The sequence below is a fragment of the Aotus nancymaae genome, unplaced genomic scaffold (genome assembly GCF_030222135.1).
Source record: "Aotus nancymaae isolate 86718 unplaced genomic scaffold, 86718_ANA_hifiasm-v0.15.2.pri h1tg000067l, whole genome shotgun sequence".
NCBI classification, from domain to species: Eukaryota; Metazoa; Chordata; class Mammalia; order Primates; family Aotidae; genus Aotus; species Aotus nancymaae.
In genome coordinates this window covers 18710585-18724270 of record NW_026988482.1, presented here as the reverse complement: position 1 = coordinate 18724270, position 13686 = coordinate 18710585, and the positions used below count along the sequence as shown (strand labels likewise).

Genomic DNA, 13686 nt, shown 5'->3' with positions numbered 1-13686 from the left:
CTTGCTTTGTAACACATCAGAAGCATGTCTCATTGTTCCTTTGTCAGTAACGCTAAGATTGATCACTGGGTTCAGATGTTATGAACCTGAGCTATCCAATAAATGTTTCTCATCAACTTTTTATCTCATGCTTTTAGCAGCTGGATCTGTTACTTCATTAGAGGTGGCAAAATGGTGATTTCCTAATCTTATCATTCCTCTTGTATTTACCTGATTCTTACATGAAGAATTTTCCCTTATCAGGGTAACCCGATACACAAAGAAGTTGGATAAGTGATTCATTTTACCCATGAGCAATTTTCAAAATATTGAATTGGCACCCTAGTAACCTCCAAAGGTGACTAATTAGTTTTTTAAATAGCATTATGATCTCAGGGCCGTTTTATATATTTCATGTTTCACAATATACTCTTTCTGATGCTCACACTAACCCATCTTTGGCCAATGGAAATCCTTTCAAGTTAGCTCCTGGGTCCTTTTGACACGACCTTACTCTGATTGCTTCCTTGCTTTCTGACACAAAGTATTCCAGACTCATCTTGTCCTTTCCCTGCCCCCTTTCAGTGGGACAGTCTGGGTGCAAGGGTGGGCCTTACTATTGAGCTATGATTATTTCTAGGCCTTTTCAGTGAACAAAGCTATGCAACATGTATTTTCCAGAAATAAAAATAAATCACATGATTATTGATTATATTCTTGTGTCTCTTTTCTCTTCCACTAAAAATCTTGGCTCTTAATCCAGTGACACAAGTAAATATTTTCTTTATCACATATAAATATTCAAATGACACTACCAATATCATTGATAAAAATATAACTATTGAATGCAGTGTAAGATTTATTTGTGGTTATTTGGTCTGTAGGATATATTCCATTAGCAAAGTACAGACAAAATACTAGGCATTCAAGTCACTTGAAGTAATTCTTCTGTAGGACTATACCACCAACTTGACACTGTTAAGTCTGTTTTAGTTTTAAGAGTTGCCTTTTCAAAAAATGTTTATTATACAAAACATTGACAAGGCCTCAAAATAAAAGGTACACAAGATACAGAAACAGTTGCCATCCTTGTATAGCTCCCTACCACCACTAATAAGGGGATCATTTTATTAGTTATTGGTATAACTAATCCTTCTATTGCTTTACAAAAAAAGCAAATATCTATATATTTTTCCATTTGTCTCTTTGTTATACAACAGATAGCACACCATACATTCTGTTCTGTAATTTACATTTTTCATTTCCTATATACTGGGGATTTCTCCAGATTAGAATTACAAAAATAGTTCACAGTCCTTTCTACAGCTGTGCAGTACTCCATTGTATAGATATACCCTAGTTTCTTCCATCAATCCCCTATCAGTGGAGATTTGGTTGGCTTCTGTAGCCGTTAGAAATAGTGCTGTAATCAAGATCTTTGTGCATATACCATTTTATATTCTTGCAAGTGCATCTCATATTCTTAGAAGTGGGTCTGCCAGGTTGAAGGATATACTCATTCAATTTTGTTAGTTATTAGCAAATACCAACCACAGGGATCTGTACTTTTTAAGAGTGCCTGTTTCCCTACTGTCTCAACAGACTGCATTGCCTAACTTGGATTTTCCCCAATCTGACAGGTAAGAAAGGTATTTCCATTATTTTATTTTATTTTGCATTTGCCTTTTTATGCATATCCTCATATGTTTAAAGGTCATTTGCATTTTATTTTCTGTGAACTGTCTGTTCCTATCTTTTTGCCTATTCTTCAGGTTCTTCTCAAAGTTTAAAATTCTTCATATATAGGGCTACAATTAGCCCCTTGCGATAAAGGCTGCAAATATTTTCAGCTATCCAAAAAAAATTGTCTTCTCCTCTGTCACCCAGGCTGGAGTGCAATGGCTTGTTTACTGTAGCCTCAAACTCCTAGGTTCAAACAGTCCTCCCACTTCAGCCTCCCAAGCAAGTGGAACCCAGCCCAGGTACTTAATTTTTTTTTTTTTTTTTGTAGAGCCAGTTTTACTAGGTTGCCCAGGTTGGTTTTGAATTCCTGGTCTCAAGCAGTCCTTCTGCCTCAGCCTCCCAAAATGCCGGGATTACAGGCATGAACCACTGCATCTGGCTGAAAATTCTTCTTTTTAGTTAAATATATAAATTTTTCTTTTTATTGCTGCTGAATTTTCAGTCCTAGAAAAGTTTTTCTCACTGTCAGATTATACAATAATTAATCTATGTTTTTTTCCAGTTAGAGGTTTTCATTTTTAAAATTGGGTCTTTGATCTATTCAGATTTTATCCTGTGTACTCTGTGAAAAATTGATTCAATTTCATTTCTTTTCCAGATGGTTAACCACACTTGTCTCAATACCATTTTTAAAGCCTTTTTCTCTATGAATGAGATGCTTCCTTTATCATATATAAAATTGCTAGACTTTCTCCTATTATCAACAGTATGTTATAATATTTAATAGGGTTATCCCTCCTCTTCCACATTGTTTTTCTCTAGTACCTTCTGGTTATTTTTGTTTATTCCTTCCAGTACCTTGGTATAGGAAAAACTTCTTGTTTTATTGAAATCTGGTATGGCCCTTTAAATATATATTATCCATACGAATGAAGCATTTCAAAAGTGTTCTCTAAATAATATACTAAAACCAAGCCTAAGTAACTTTTTTTTTTTGGAAAATTAGTCTTAGAAGAAAAAATATAAAACAGAAGTTATCTTAAGGGAATGCATAGACACAGGTAAAGCTATGTATGGTGGCCACAACACCCAGAGAAGACCTCCCTAAGAACAATAGCAGCATTTACGGAATATTCACTGGATCCATGGTCCTGTAGTTAACTATTAAACAGAGACTGGTTCATATAAAAGACTCAAGAAAATATACAGCTGTCTCGTTTTGACTATCACAGTAAAATTTATTCTGTAAAATAAAAGCACACTGTGCATAAGTAAGCAAAGATCAAATGCTGTAATAGATTTTTAAGAGAACATTTAGCACCTACTGTATTTTTTAAAATGTGAAGATTGTGAACTTCTCTTCTAGCTCAATCTTCACAAAATTACACATACTACACCTCAGGGTAAAATCTAACTTTAAAACGAGTTAAAACATCTTTCAAATAAATCCAATTCAGTTTGTAGGAAAATTAAGTTTCACTTTATATTTGGGCATATCTTTTTCTTGAATCACTTGGCACATCTGTGGCCAGAAACTCTATTTACTAAGTAAACCAAGAAACTTCTTCCCTCCAAGGGCTGGGACCAAGTTTCCTGCACAAAAACCTTCCTGTGTAAGTGAAACATGTCATTCTCCCAGCAAAGGATAATTGAGATTAGAGAGTATGTAAAACAAAAATACAAAAATATTACCCAAATTATTTGTACCACATACAGGTTTGAAACCTGGCCACCTAAGATACTAACTAATAAGACTATTATTGTTCTTAAGGTAGAGAAATCAGACAACACATCATGATTCTCATGTTGCCTTCTTGCACTAACCTAATCTGACAAGTGAGACAAATTGTTCATTGGGAAGATGTTTATACCGTGCTTCAGTATAATTTGCTTATTCTTTAGTAGAGGAGAAATGTTGAAAATAGAACATTCAGTCTTTCTGGCAGTTAATCAACAGTGATAAAACCTTACATTTCCTAACAACTACAAATTCCCTAATTAATCATTTTAAAAATGCAATAACCAAAACCATTAAACCATTATTTGCTCTAGTTCATTGTTATTTATTTACATAGCTACCTTTCTCCTAGACAAGCAACATTAGCCAAAGATGCCTTGTTGGTGACAATCCTATTCAGTTTTTATTTATTTATTTAGTGAAGGGTTTTCTCAGCAGCCAGTTACCACATGGAGCTTTTTCACAGTTTCAAAGAAGTTTTTCTCATTTTAAAACTGCAAAAAAATGTACACTTGATTGCATTTCCTAAAAAAAAAGTTCAATCAACCTTTTAACATTTTTGTAATATAACTTCAAATATGTAATGATTTAATTAATACAATACTCTTAATAAAACAACAACACAACAACACACCCAAGTGCTAAGGCTAGACACAGTGGCTCACACCTGTAATCCCAGCACTTTGGGAGGCGGAGGCAGATGGATCACAAGGTCAGAAGTTCGAGACCTGCCTGGCCAACATGGTGAAACCCTGTTTCTACTAAAAATATAAAACTTAGCTGGGCATGGTGGCATGTACCTGTAATCCCAGCTACTCAGGAGGCTAAGGCAGGAGAACTGCTTGAACCTGGGAGGCGGAGGTTGCAATGAGCCAAAATCGTGCCACTGTACTCCATCCTGGGCGACAGAGTAAGACTTCATCTCAAAACAAACAAACAAACCCAAGTGCTAGCTCATTTCTGGTGCCATGAGGATATAACAGCACCACTTGTTTTTATATTTTAGTGATTAAATGTATACAGTTTTAGCACCAATCTACTAAAGTTAGATGTTAACAAAAATACATTACTTGGCTTAATAGGAAGTAACAGTCTTAATATCCCCTTAAGTGAAGAAATTTGTTCCACTTGCTGCATCCTGGGTCATGGAAAAGAATAGTATTAAAAGGGGAAACAAAGGACAGCCTTTTAGTTGAGGCTTTTCATTACCTGAATCACTGAATTATTGAAGTCATGTTCCTTGGAAGTGTAGAATTATACTACACATAGAAGGTTCCAAGGAGCTATGTTGTTATACACTGTGTATGTCAGGATAGTCCACATTTAAGATGCTGAACATGGCTTAGCAGCCTTAAATATAAAAAAGAGGAAAACCAGAAAAAGTTATGCTACTGATCAACTCTCATCCTTTAACCAAAAATCTGCCTTGTCACTTTATTTCAAAAACAAAGTGAAATATTCTAAACAACTGACAAATTTAGACATAAAGACGCATTGAATTCAGATTATCAGTTATTAGACACAATAAATACATGATTAAGAAGACAAAATAAAGTGCACCTTTACAGTATAAGAGACTCAGAAATCACTTCCTAAATTGGCAATATAGAAAGTATCTGACTAGCAAAGTTAGATTAAAAAATTTTCAGCTGAAAAATTACAGTTTTTCAGTACATCAGAGGGACAAATAACCTTTTATTTGAAGGTACTAAATTTAGAGACCTGTATATTTCAATTTTGTGTAGGAGAAAGGAAAGCCATTCTTCTAGAAGGCACTAACTGGTTTAAATGTGCGAGTGAATTCATAAAGAAAACACGTGCAAAGTATAGTCAAGAAGGCTGTCTGGTTCTTGTGTTGTATTCATTACTCTTCAGCATAGACTATGCATTATTGCTGAACAATTCTATCAGTCACCAGGTTTTCCCATAAGAGCTTTAGCGTGTTCAGTCCACAGTGTCACAGATCTCCTTTACTTTCTGGTTGAATTCTTCTGGTTGATCTGCATATACATAATGTCCTGCTCCAAGAATAGCCTGGATAAGAAAAAGTATTCAGATGGTTAGTGAGTAAAAGCATTTAATAAAACACAACGATATATACTCAAAGACACTTAGTAATAAAAGTGAGAGCCACTATATTTAAATAAAACATATGATAAAAAGTAATAATCTATAGTAAGTGTTAAGTATTTCCATTAAAAGGATCAGAGAATAGAAAAATCTACTGAATCTTAGTACAATTTTAATATGTAAAAAACACTAAATTGACCACTAATAAATTACCAACGGAGAAATTAAAAAAAGTGAGAGTGTCCTGCCTTGTGAGGTGGGAATTACCTGAGCTACTGGACCAGTACCTCTGTCCATCTCTCCTAATGCTGTGGTTCTAGGGACAGGAAAGTTCACTCAGAAAGGTGGTTCACTGTTTGAAGATGTGTGCAGGCCAAACCCTGCACTCATCACATGTGGTATCAGGTCCCCGACTGAGGCTGCAGGTATAGCTCAGATGACCTGCAACACGAGGATGACCTAAAAACCTCTTTTAAGAAAGATAATAAAACAGACTTCACCTATATCTAAAAACCCAAATCAAGCCACACACTTACTATTGTCTTCACATATGAATGTGGTCGTAATGACTGGATGCTGGTGCCAGAATTGCCATCTATGCAGGATCGGGCGCCAAAGATCACTGAAACTGGAATATCAGGGTGCATTTTACCAATTCGCTGGAGCATTGGCCTTTTTGCCCATCCATAAGGAATAGTCATATTCTTGAAAGCTGTCTCACCACTTTAATGACAAGGAAAAATCACAATATATGATTTTTGGGAATGAGTATGCACTGCACTATCACTTCTATCAAAACACATTCATACTTAGCTTTTCCAGCACTTAAGAAAATCCTCAGCTTAAATAGAAAATAATTTACAAGATAGTTTAAAGAACAAGTTAGATAAGCAAGGCTGCTGTATGAACTAGCTGATTACGTTTTCTTCTAAATCAAAATGTACAACCCCAATTCTCTATTATTAAATTATTTATTGTGGAGATAGCAGCTAAAAATATGTTTTTTCACCCTTACTTAAACTGATGTAGAAAAAAGGTAGCTTATCCCCAGGTTAATGGCACCAGCATTTCACCTGCAATGCCAAAACCATTATCAAGTTAAGAAGAAACTCAGATGATATATTCTTGGGAACTATCAGGATAGGTCTATTTTGCTGTTACTCTGCTATTCTTATAGAACTAGACATCATTCTAACTTGCCTTTTATGAAGAATCCAAGTCTCACCACAAGAAAGGTAACAAACTAGGACTACACGAACACATGTAATCATGAAATGAGAGCATGTGAAGAGTAAAACTTAGACCGATCAGGAAAATGAATGAGGTTCCTGGGGCAGACCCCTAAAACAAAACTGTTGGAACAAGTCAATAAAGTGTGTAGACCGAATCCACCAGACCTGACTGCCTAGCAAGTCACAAAACCTCAAACTCTTGAGGACCTTGAACCTCCAGCCTCCCTAACTCTTGGCAGAGAATGTCTAACCTACTTTATTAAAAAGACTGAGGCTACAGCTACACCTATAAATAGCTGCCATGGCCTCAATCTTTTTAATAAAGTAGGTGTACACATCTTCTGCCAAAAGTGAGGGAGGAAATAAAAGGGAGGGAGGCTGTCTCTGCATCTCACCTCTTAGCCTTTCATCCAAAACTCAGGTCTTAGAAAGGATGAGATATCACTTCTCTGTCTTAAAGTATGCTCCATGGCCCACCTATACAGAATCACCAGAGTATCTGTTAGAGATGCAACCCAGAAATGCTAATCTGAGTCTTAGAAATAAGCCTCAGGAGTCACATTTTAACAAGCACCCCCAATAATTCCAGTACACAACATAGCATGAGAACTGTGGCCCTCATCTTTGCACTCTATTCTTGATGCTCCTCCTAGAAACTCTAGGGCCTTATCATTTAGCCTCCTCCTAGCTCCCCACTGTCGTCAGGCTCTGTTTTCTCCACTGGTACTTTTCACCCAACATTTATAAATCATATGTTAAAAAAATACATTTGGCCCTCTTGCTCCCTCTGGCTACTATGCTCCATTCTCTTTCTCTCCTTCTAATCACTGTCAAAATACAGGCAGAATCCTTCACTTACTCCTCACCCTCTGCAGCTGCATTTCTAATGCTGACCTACAGATGTTTAAAGTTGTTCAGGAGTACAACCATAGAATGAACTTGAAAAATACTACACAGCATCTCCCATTCACTTGGGAGATTCAATACCCTTTGGTATAGTAAAGGTTCTAAGAGAATTAATAGTAAAGACAACCACTTACTTTTGTTTAATCCAGCACCCTTTTCTCTCTCTCTCTTTTTTTTTTTTATGAAACATTTATATTCAGTTTGGGAAATACTTTTTTAAATGTGAAATTCCTTAACTCTCAACTCAAACCATCTCTTGGAGATGCCCAAGACCAATATTTCCTCAACTTATTCATGAGAATTTTGGGGGAAGCGTGAACATCTTACTTTTTAATCTCCCATCAGAACTCAGCACATTGTTTTATACAGTAGGTACTCTAAGAATAGATGAATAAATTAAGACATATTAGACATTTTGTCCTTTTAAATTCATTTAACTACTGATAAAAATCTTCTGAATCAGATATATTTTCAAAAAAAATAGTATAAAACACACACACACACACACACACACATGCACACACAGACTAAATTTAGACTCCTAACCCTCACCTTGGAGTCTGCACATTACAGTGGTAGATGTATTCTGTCACAGTATCGTCCTCAAACATTGAAGAATACTTCCGTTTGAAATCAGGCCTTAAACGCTGCACTAGACTTAAACCTATTTAACAGGAAATTTAAAAAAGTATGTTTTAAATTATAATTAACTTATCAACTAAATAATATAGAGTTTTAGTGCTTGCCTGTGTAATGAGTGTTATGTGCACACATACCTACAAATATATGTTGCAGGTGGGAAAAAGCACACATTCTGATAGCTGTCCTCCTCAAGTTCCCCAAGGAAATATTAATATAAAAATTAAAAAGTATTGTATTTTGACTTACCAATGTGCTTTAGGGCCTCAAAAACATTTAAGTTAGAAGGCCAATGAGTTAATCCCATACCCTCATCCACACCCCAATGCCTCTTCTCTTTCTTGCTAACAGAATCCATCTTTTTTTTTTTTTTTTTTTTTGAGACAGGGTCTTGCTCTGTTGCCCTGACTTGAGTACAGTGGCACACTCTCACCTCACCACAACCTCCACCTCCCGGGTTTGAGCAATTCTCATGCCTCAGCCTCCTGAATAGCTGCGATTACAGGTGTGTGCCACCATGCCTAGCTAATTGTTTTATATTTTTAGTAGAGATGGGGTTTGCCACGTTGGCCAGGCTAGTCTTGGACCCTGGCCTCAAGTGATCTGCCAACCTCAGCCTCCCAAAGTGCTGGGATTACAGGTGTGAGCCATGGCACCTGGCTAGAACCCAACTTTTCTATAGTATCAATTAGGCAGCAATGTGCCCAGGAAAGGAGGCCCTGAGAACAAATCATGACTGGTCAGTCATAGAAATTTCTTCTTTGCTGGTGGAAGGACTAGGAGTGGACAGAGACATAACGGGAGGTTGGCTGGGGCCTTCCAGGGAGAACTTTCTTCCCTGACAAAGCATTATGGAGAGAAGGACCATTTTCCATGCTTTTCTTTCTTTTTGCTCAGGGTGCTGTTTTGTGAGATGGTACTTAATGCCATGGCAGGCATCAAACCTCATGAGGAAAAAGGTCAAAAAAATCACAGACACAGACCCAAATGTTAACATCAATGAGCAAACAACGAGAACAAGTGCTAAAACCTATCTCCAGGTGGCTTATTAGGGAAATAATAAAAGGCCTTAAATTTAAGCCACTGGGTATTCAATTACTTACAACTAAAAGTACTCCAAACTCATACAAGTTGTAAGGAGGAAAGGCCAAGGGTCAAACCATCATTATCTGTGACAGTGAGGGAAGGAAATTCCCATGGCTATAGGGCTAAGACAGAGCAGCTGAGAGTGAAATAAAAGTCAATCAGGAACTAAACACTGGTACCTCAAAATATGACCAGAAATATGTATCAGGAGTCTCCAAATGTTGTGGAAAAAATACCTTTATCTTTCCAACATTCTGGATAAGGGAAATCTGTGAGTGTGGTGGTATCTTTTATCCCCAGGGGATCTACCAAATGGTATCATCAGTTGGCCAAATGCTCTCCAATGCTCACCAACAGGGTAACATGCTACACTTCTCCCAGGCCCTGGGCTAGCAGAGCTCCTTATATATTCCCAAAACATTCTGCTTGCCTGGCTTTTTTCAGAGTATTCAGGACTGACTAAGGGCATCCTCAGCATTCCCCTCCTTCTTGCTTTACTAATTACTTATAATGTTTCAATATAAAGACTCCCCTTTGAGGAGAAAAGCCTAATTGCATTCCTCTTTGTGCAAGACATGGTACTTATTAAAGGAAGAGGATAAAAAGGGTTCAGGCTTGTTTGTTTTTAAGATTTTGACTAATGATAGTGAATACTCCTCTACTGATAATCTATAAACATTTGCTTTCTTAGGACATAAGCACTCACCAAAGGGTCCTGCAATCCTTAGGCCAGCTAAAGGGTTAAAGGGAGTCAATATTGCTCCCAAGGCTCTGATCCAAACTGGAATTGGTCTGTCTTGATCAGCAAGGTCTGGTCGTTCAGGGAAACCCCAAGGCTCCACTAAAATGAGATGATTAACCCTGTTGGGGGAAAGAACAGATTTAAGTTCATTTGGTAAAATGACCCTAAGACTATAAAGAGCTAACATGATTTATAAAATAAAGGTAGAGTAAACCACCTTCAAAAACCTTCACGTTAAAGACTAGTGGCTAAACAGTCATATCATGCTCTTATTCTGTGTAAACTTATGTAGATCACTAGCCACTCAGAAAAATCCAAAGATTCTATGTATGTCAAGGTTGACAAAGGAAAAATGGCTAAAGATCAATATCACATTCTTATAAAATAGCCTCATATACCAACAACCGTCATCTCCCATGAATCAAACATCCTAAAAATTTAAGAGAAGTTAAGGACTTAAAGTGGGTTCAAAAGTGCTTTAAATGAACTTTTCATAAACATAAAGATAACGTAATGTGGACTGAAAACACTCCTTATTTTGGAATTCTAGAATTGTTGAAAAGGAACATGTCTGTCTACCTTACTCATGATATCATGCTATACTGACATTAGATTCTGTTCCCAATTTTCTTCTTCATTGACCAAGAGATAGAAAATCTTCAGTACCACTTCATATAAAATTATTTCATATTGTTAATAATTTTAATATTTCCATCTTATGAAACTTCTTCCTATTGAAGGAAAACCAGAACTATCAGCAGTACTTCCACATAGCTGCATCATGCTTTATACATCATAAAGGTTCTAAATGAAGTACAAAGATCCTTCTGATACAAAACAATTTTCAGCTGTAACCAAACCAGCCAAGAAATGCCAGCCAAAAAATCTCCCAAGGATAAACTGACAATGATTCTAAAGTCCTTTCCTAAGTTATAACTGAAACAGAAAGGCAAAAAAACAAAAACATGGGCACGGATGGTATTATTCCTCATATAAAATCTATTCAATTATTGTTGAATATACTCAGTATACATAATAAATATATATATACTTGTATAATAATATATACATATAATAATAATATATATATACTCATATAAAATCTATTCAATTATTGTTGAATAACTCAGTATATATAATGAGTTAGTAACAGGTCCATACTCTGATTGCTTTTTTTTTTTTAAAGACAGAAAGCTTTAGAGCACAGAGCTCTATGATCCCTTGGAGAATACTGGGTCCAATCTTTCATCTCAGACCAGAAGGAAGCTAAGATATACTATGTGACCTGCCCTGGTATATAACATTAGTTCGGGTAGAACTAAGGCTGAAACCCACATTTCTCTACTCCAGCATGCTAACAGATGCTGATAAGCAATTTTCTAAACATAGGCTAATCAACATAAGATAGACATATTAGTAAAGGTAAAACTTAACTTTTACCAATTCTCAAGGCCAGTCCTAATATTATATTCTAGATTTCATAGCATTGAGAACATAGGTAGAATATAGCCATAAAGATGTATGAAGATATGTGATAAATGAGTTTCATATAATTATGAAGTGTACCTTCACAGTCTAAAAATTTCATATGAGAATATTTTCTAATAGCATATCAGAAAGAGGCTGGAAATTAGTGTTTTGCTTTGTTTTTTAATGGCAAAAACTACCTCTTACATTTTGATCACCTCCTGAATTCCTTCTATTACAGCCCACAGTAAGATCTGGGGAAGTGGAAGGGAGAGGCCTAACAGAGGTATGGGTGAAACTAGCAAGACAGATACCTAGTTGAAAGCAGCAAAGATTCATGTTAAGAAACAGCCACTATTTTTCACTATTGACTTACCTCCTAAAGAGAAAAATGAACTCTTTATTAAAACATACCCTACCCTAAATAAGTGTTAAATTTTTGTCATAAATTTGTTAATGAATCTTGCTCAGTCTGCTCTAGGCTCTTTCTGACCTGCTAACTCAAAAACAAGAAGGACAAGGAAAAACTTGACAGAAGTCTCATCTATCTCTAGGTAAGTGACTGTTTTTGCCTTAGTTCTGGCTTGCCTTTAAAATATGATCTTCGAAATTTCATCCCTAGGTGAAAATGCCAGTTTAACAAATTATGCAAAGTATATATACTAAGGCAGATGACCTCTTTTGTTTCTTTTTGAAAAGGAGTAAACTGTCCCTACAATTGTTCAATTCTATGTCTTCATAACCTAGCATGATGCTTATTAGCACATGGTAGATGCTTGGTAAACATTTGGGTTAATATGCTTTTCTACATTTTCTTTTGGTCCTAGTCTATTAAGGATATACAAATTTTATAAAGCATAATCATAGCATAAGCATATCCAGCTGACTATTTCTAGATAGCATCAGAACATCACTGCTATTTATTAATCTCATTATTGAGTAATAAAATCCATTTAGATGGTCAAGAACCAGTCTAGCTTTTTTTAATAAAATTATATTGTTTGGAATAGAAAAATAAATCATAAGCATTGAATATTGGCCACAAAATTGTATTAACATATGTATGCGTGGGTGTCTGAAACAAGTTTTGTGGGGTGATACACTTGTATTTTTCTATTCCAAACAATACAGAAGAGCCAGTCAAAAAAGTTTGAACACAATTTTTTAAAACTCTACAACATCTAAACTATAGTTAACCATAGTTATATATCATCTGCTTCTACTACATGTAAAGACCCCAGAAAATAATTTTCCTTATTTTTGATTGTAAAGATTTTAAATAAGATAGACTATGCAAAGCACTCAGGTTGGTGGCTATCAAATGCTAAGTATTTAGTAAACGTAAGCTAGTTACAGTAGGGTGAATAGGAAGACTACAAAAGTGGAATTAATTCCAGGGAAGATGGAAAGACAGGCTTTTATTCTTCAGAAGAGCCTGATCACTGGTTACTGTAATGTTGCACCAGATCAAGGTCCCAGGCTATCTTCTAACCTCCTCTTCTAGTAAACATATTATCTCCTCACTTGATAGGAGTTACTGGTTTTAATGTACATCTGAACTATTATAATTTATCTAAACCCTACTCTTTAATATTCCAGAGAGAGTTCCCTGCTGGGATTGTTAGTCCACATCTAGGATAAAGAATGGGTCCAACCAGACAGCACATGTGAGTCATCCTATTAGACATCCTTGTCAAGAACCAGAGGCTGGTTTAAACCACAGGAAAAACAAAGAACCAGCAGAGCAAGAACAACAGAACAACACATCAGTTTTGAAATATAAAAAGGCATTCTTCTTAATGTTAGTTATTAGAATTGGCCTTGAGTTTGAAGATGGTGAGCAGATTATATCCTTAAGGGCAAAGCAGTGGACAACACCTGCACCAACACACTGGGACCTGATTTCACTTGGTCTAAATGCTAACAAGGGTAAATAAGCCTGACCTTCAGTGGGATTTACAGACAGCCACCAGTCAGAAATACTGCAATAAGAACAACCATCAGGCCAGGCGTGGTGGCTCACACCTGTAAACCCAACACTTTGGGAGGCTAATGCAAGTGGATCACTTGAGGCCAGGAGTTCGAGATCAGCCTGGCCAACATGTTGAAACTCTGTCTCTACTAAAAATGTAAAAAATTAGCCG

At 36.2% G+C, this 13686-nt stretch overlaps 1 protein-coding gene across 3 annotated transcripts in view; it reads right to left on the bottom strand.

Moving 5' to 3' along the window:
• Positions 1-825: 825 nt before the first annotated feature.
• ABHD5 (abhydrolase domain containing 5, lysophosphatidic acid acyltransferase) overlaps positions 826-13686 on the bottom strand; it is a 31100-nt gene continuing 18239 nt past the window's right edge. For 2 of the 3 annotated variants that reach the window (XM_012470717.3, XM_012470718.3), the window contains exons 4-7: positions 10040-10194; positions 8161-8272; positions 6007-6193; positions 826-5434 (exon numbers count right to left, since the gene is read on the bottom strand). In XM_012470717.3, the coding sequence (XP_012326140.2) occupies positions 5345-5434; positions 6007-6193; positions 8161-8272; positions 10040-10194 (544 nt within the window). In that variant the 3' untranslated portion in view covers positions 826-5344. The remainder of the gene's footprint in view (positions 5435-6006; positions 6194-8160; positions 8273-10039; positions 10195-13686) is intronic. The other variant, XM_064366973.1, reaches the window with a different exon arrangement.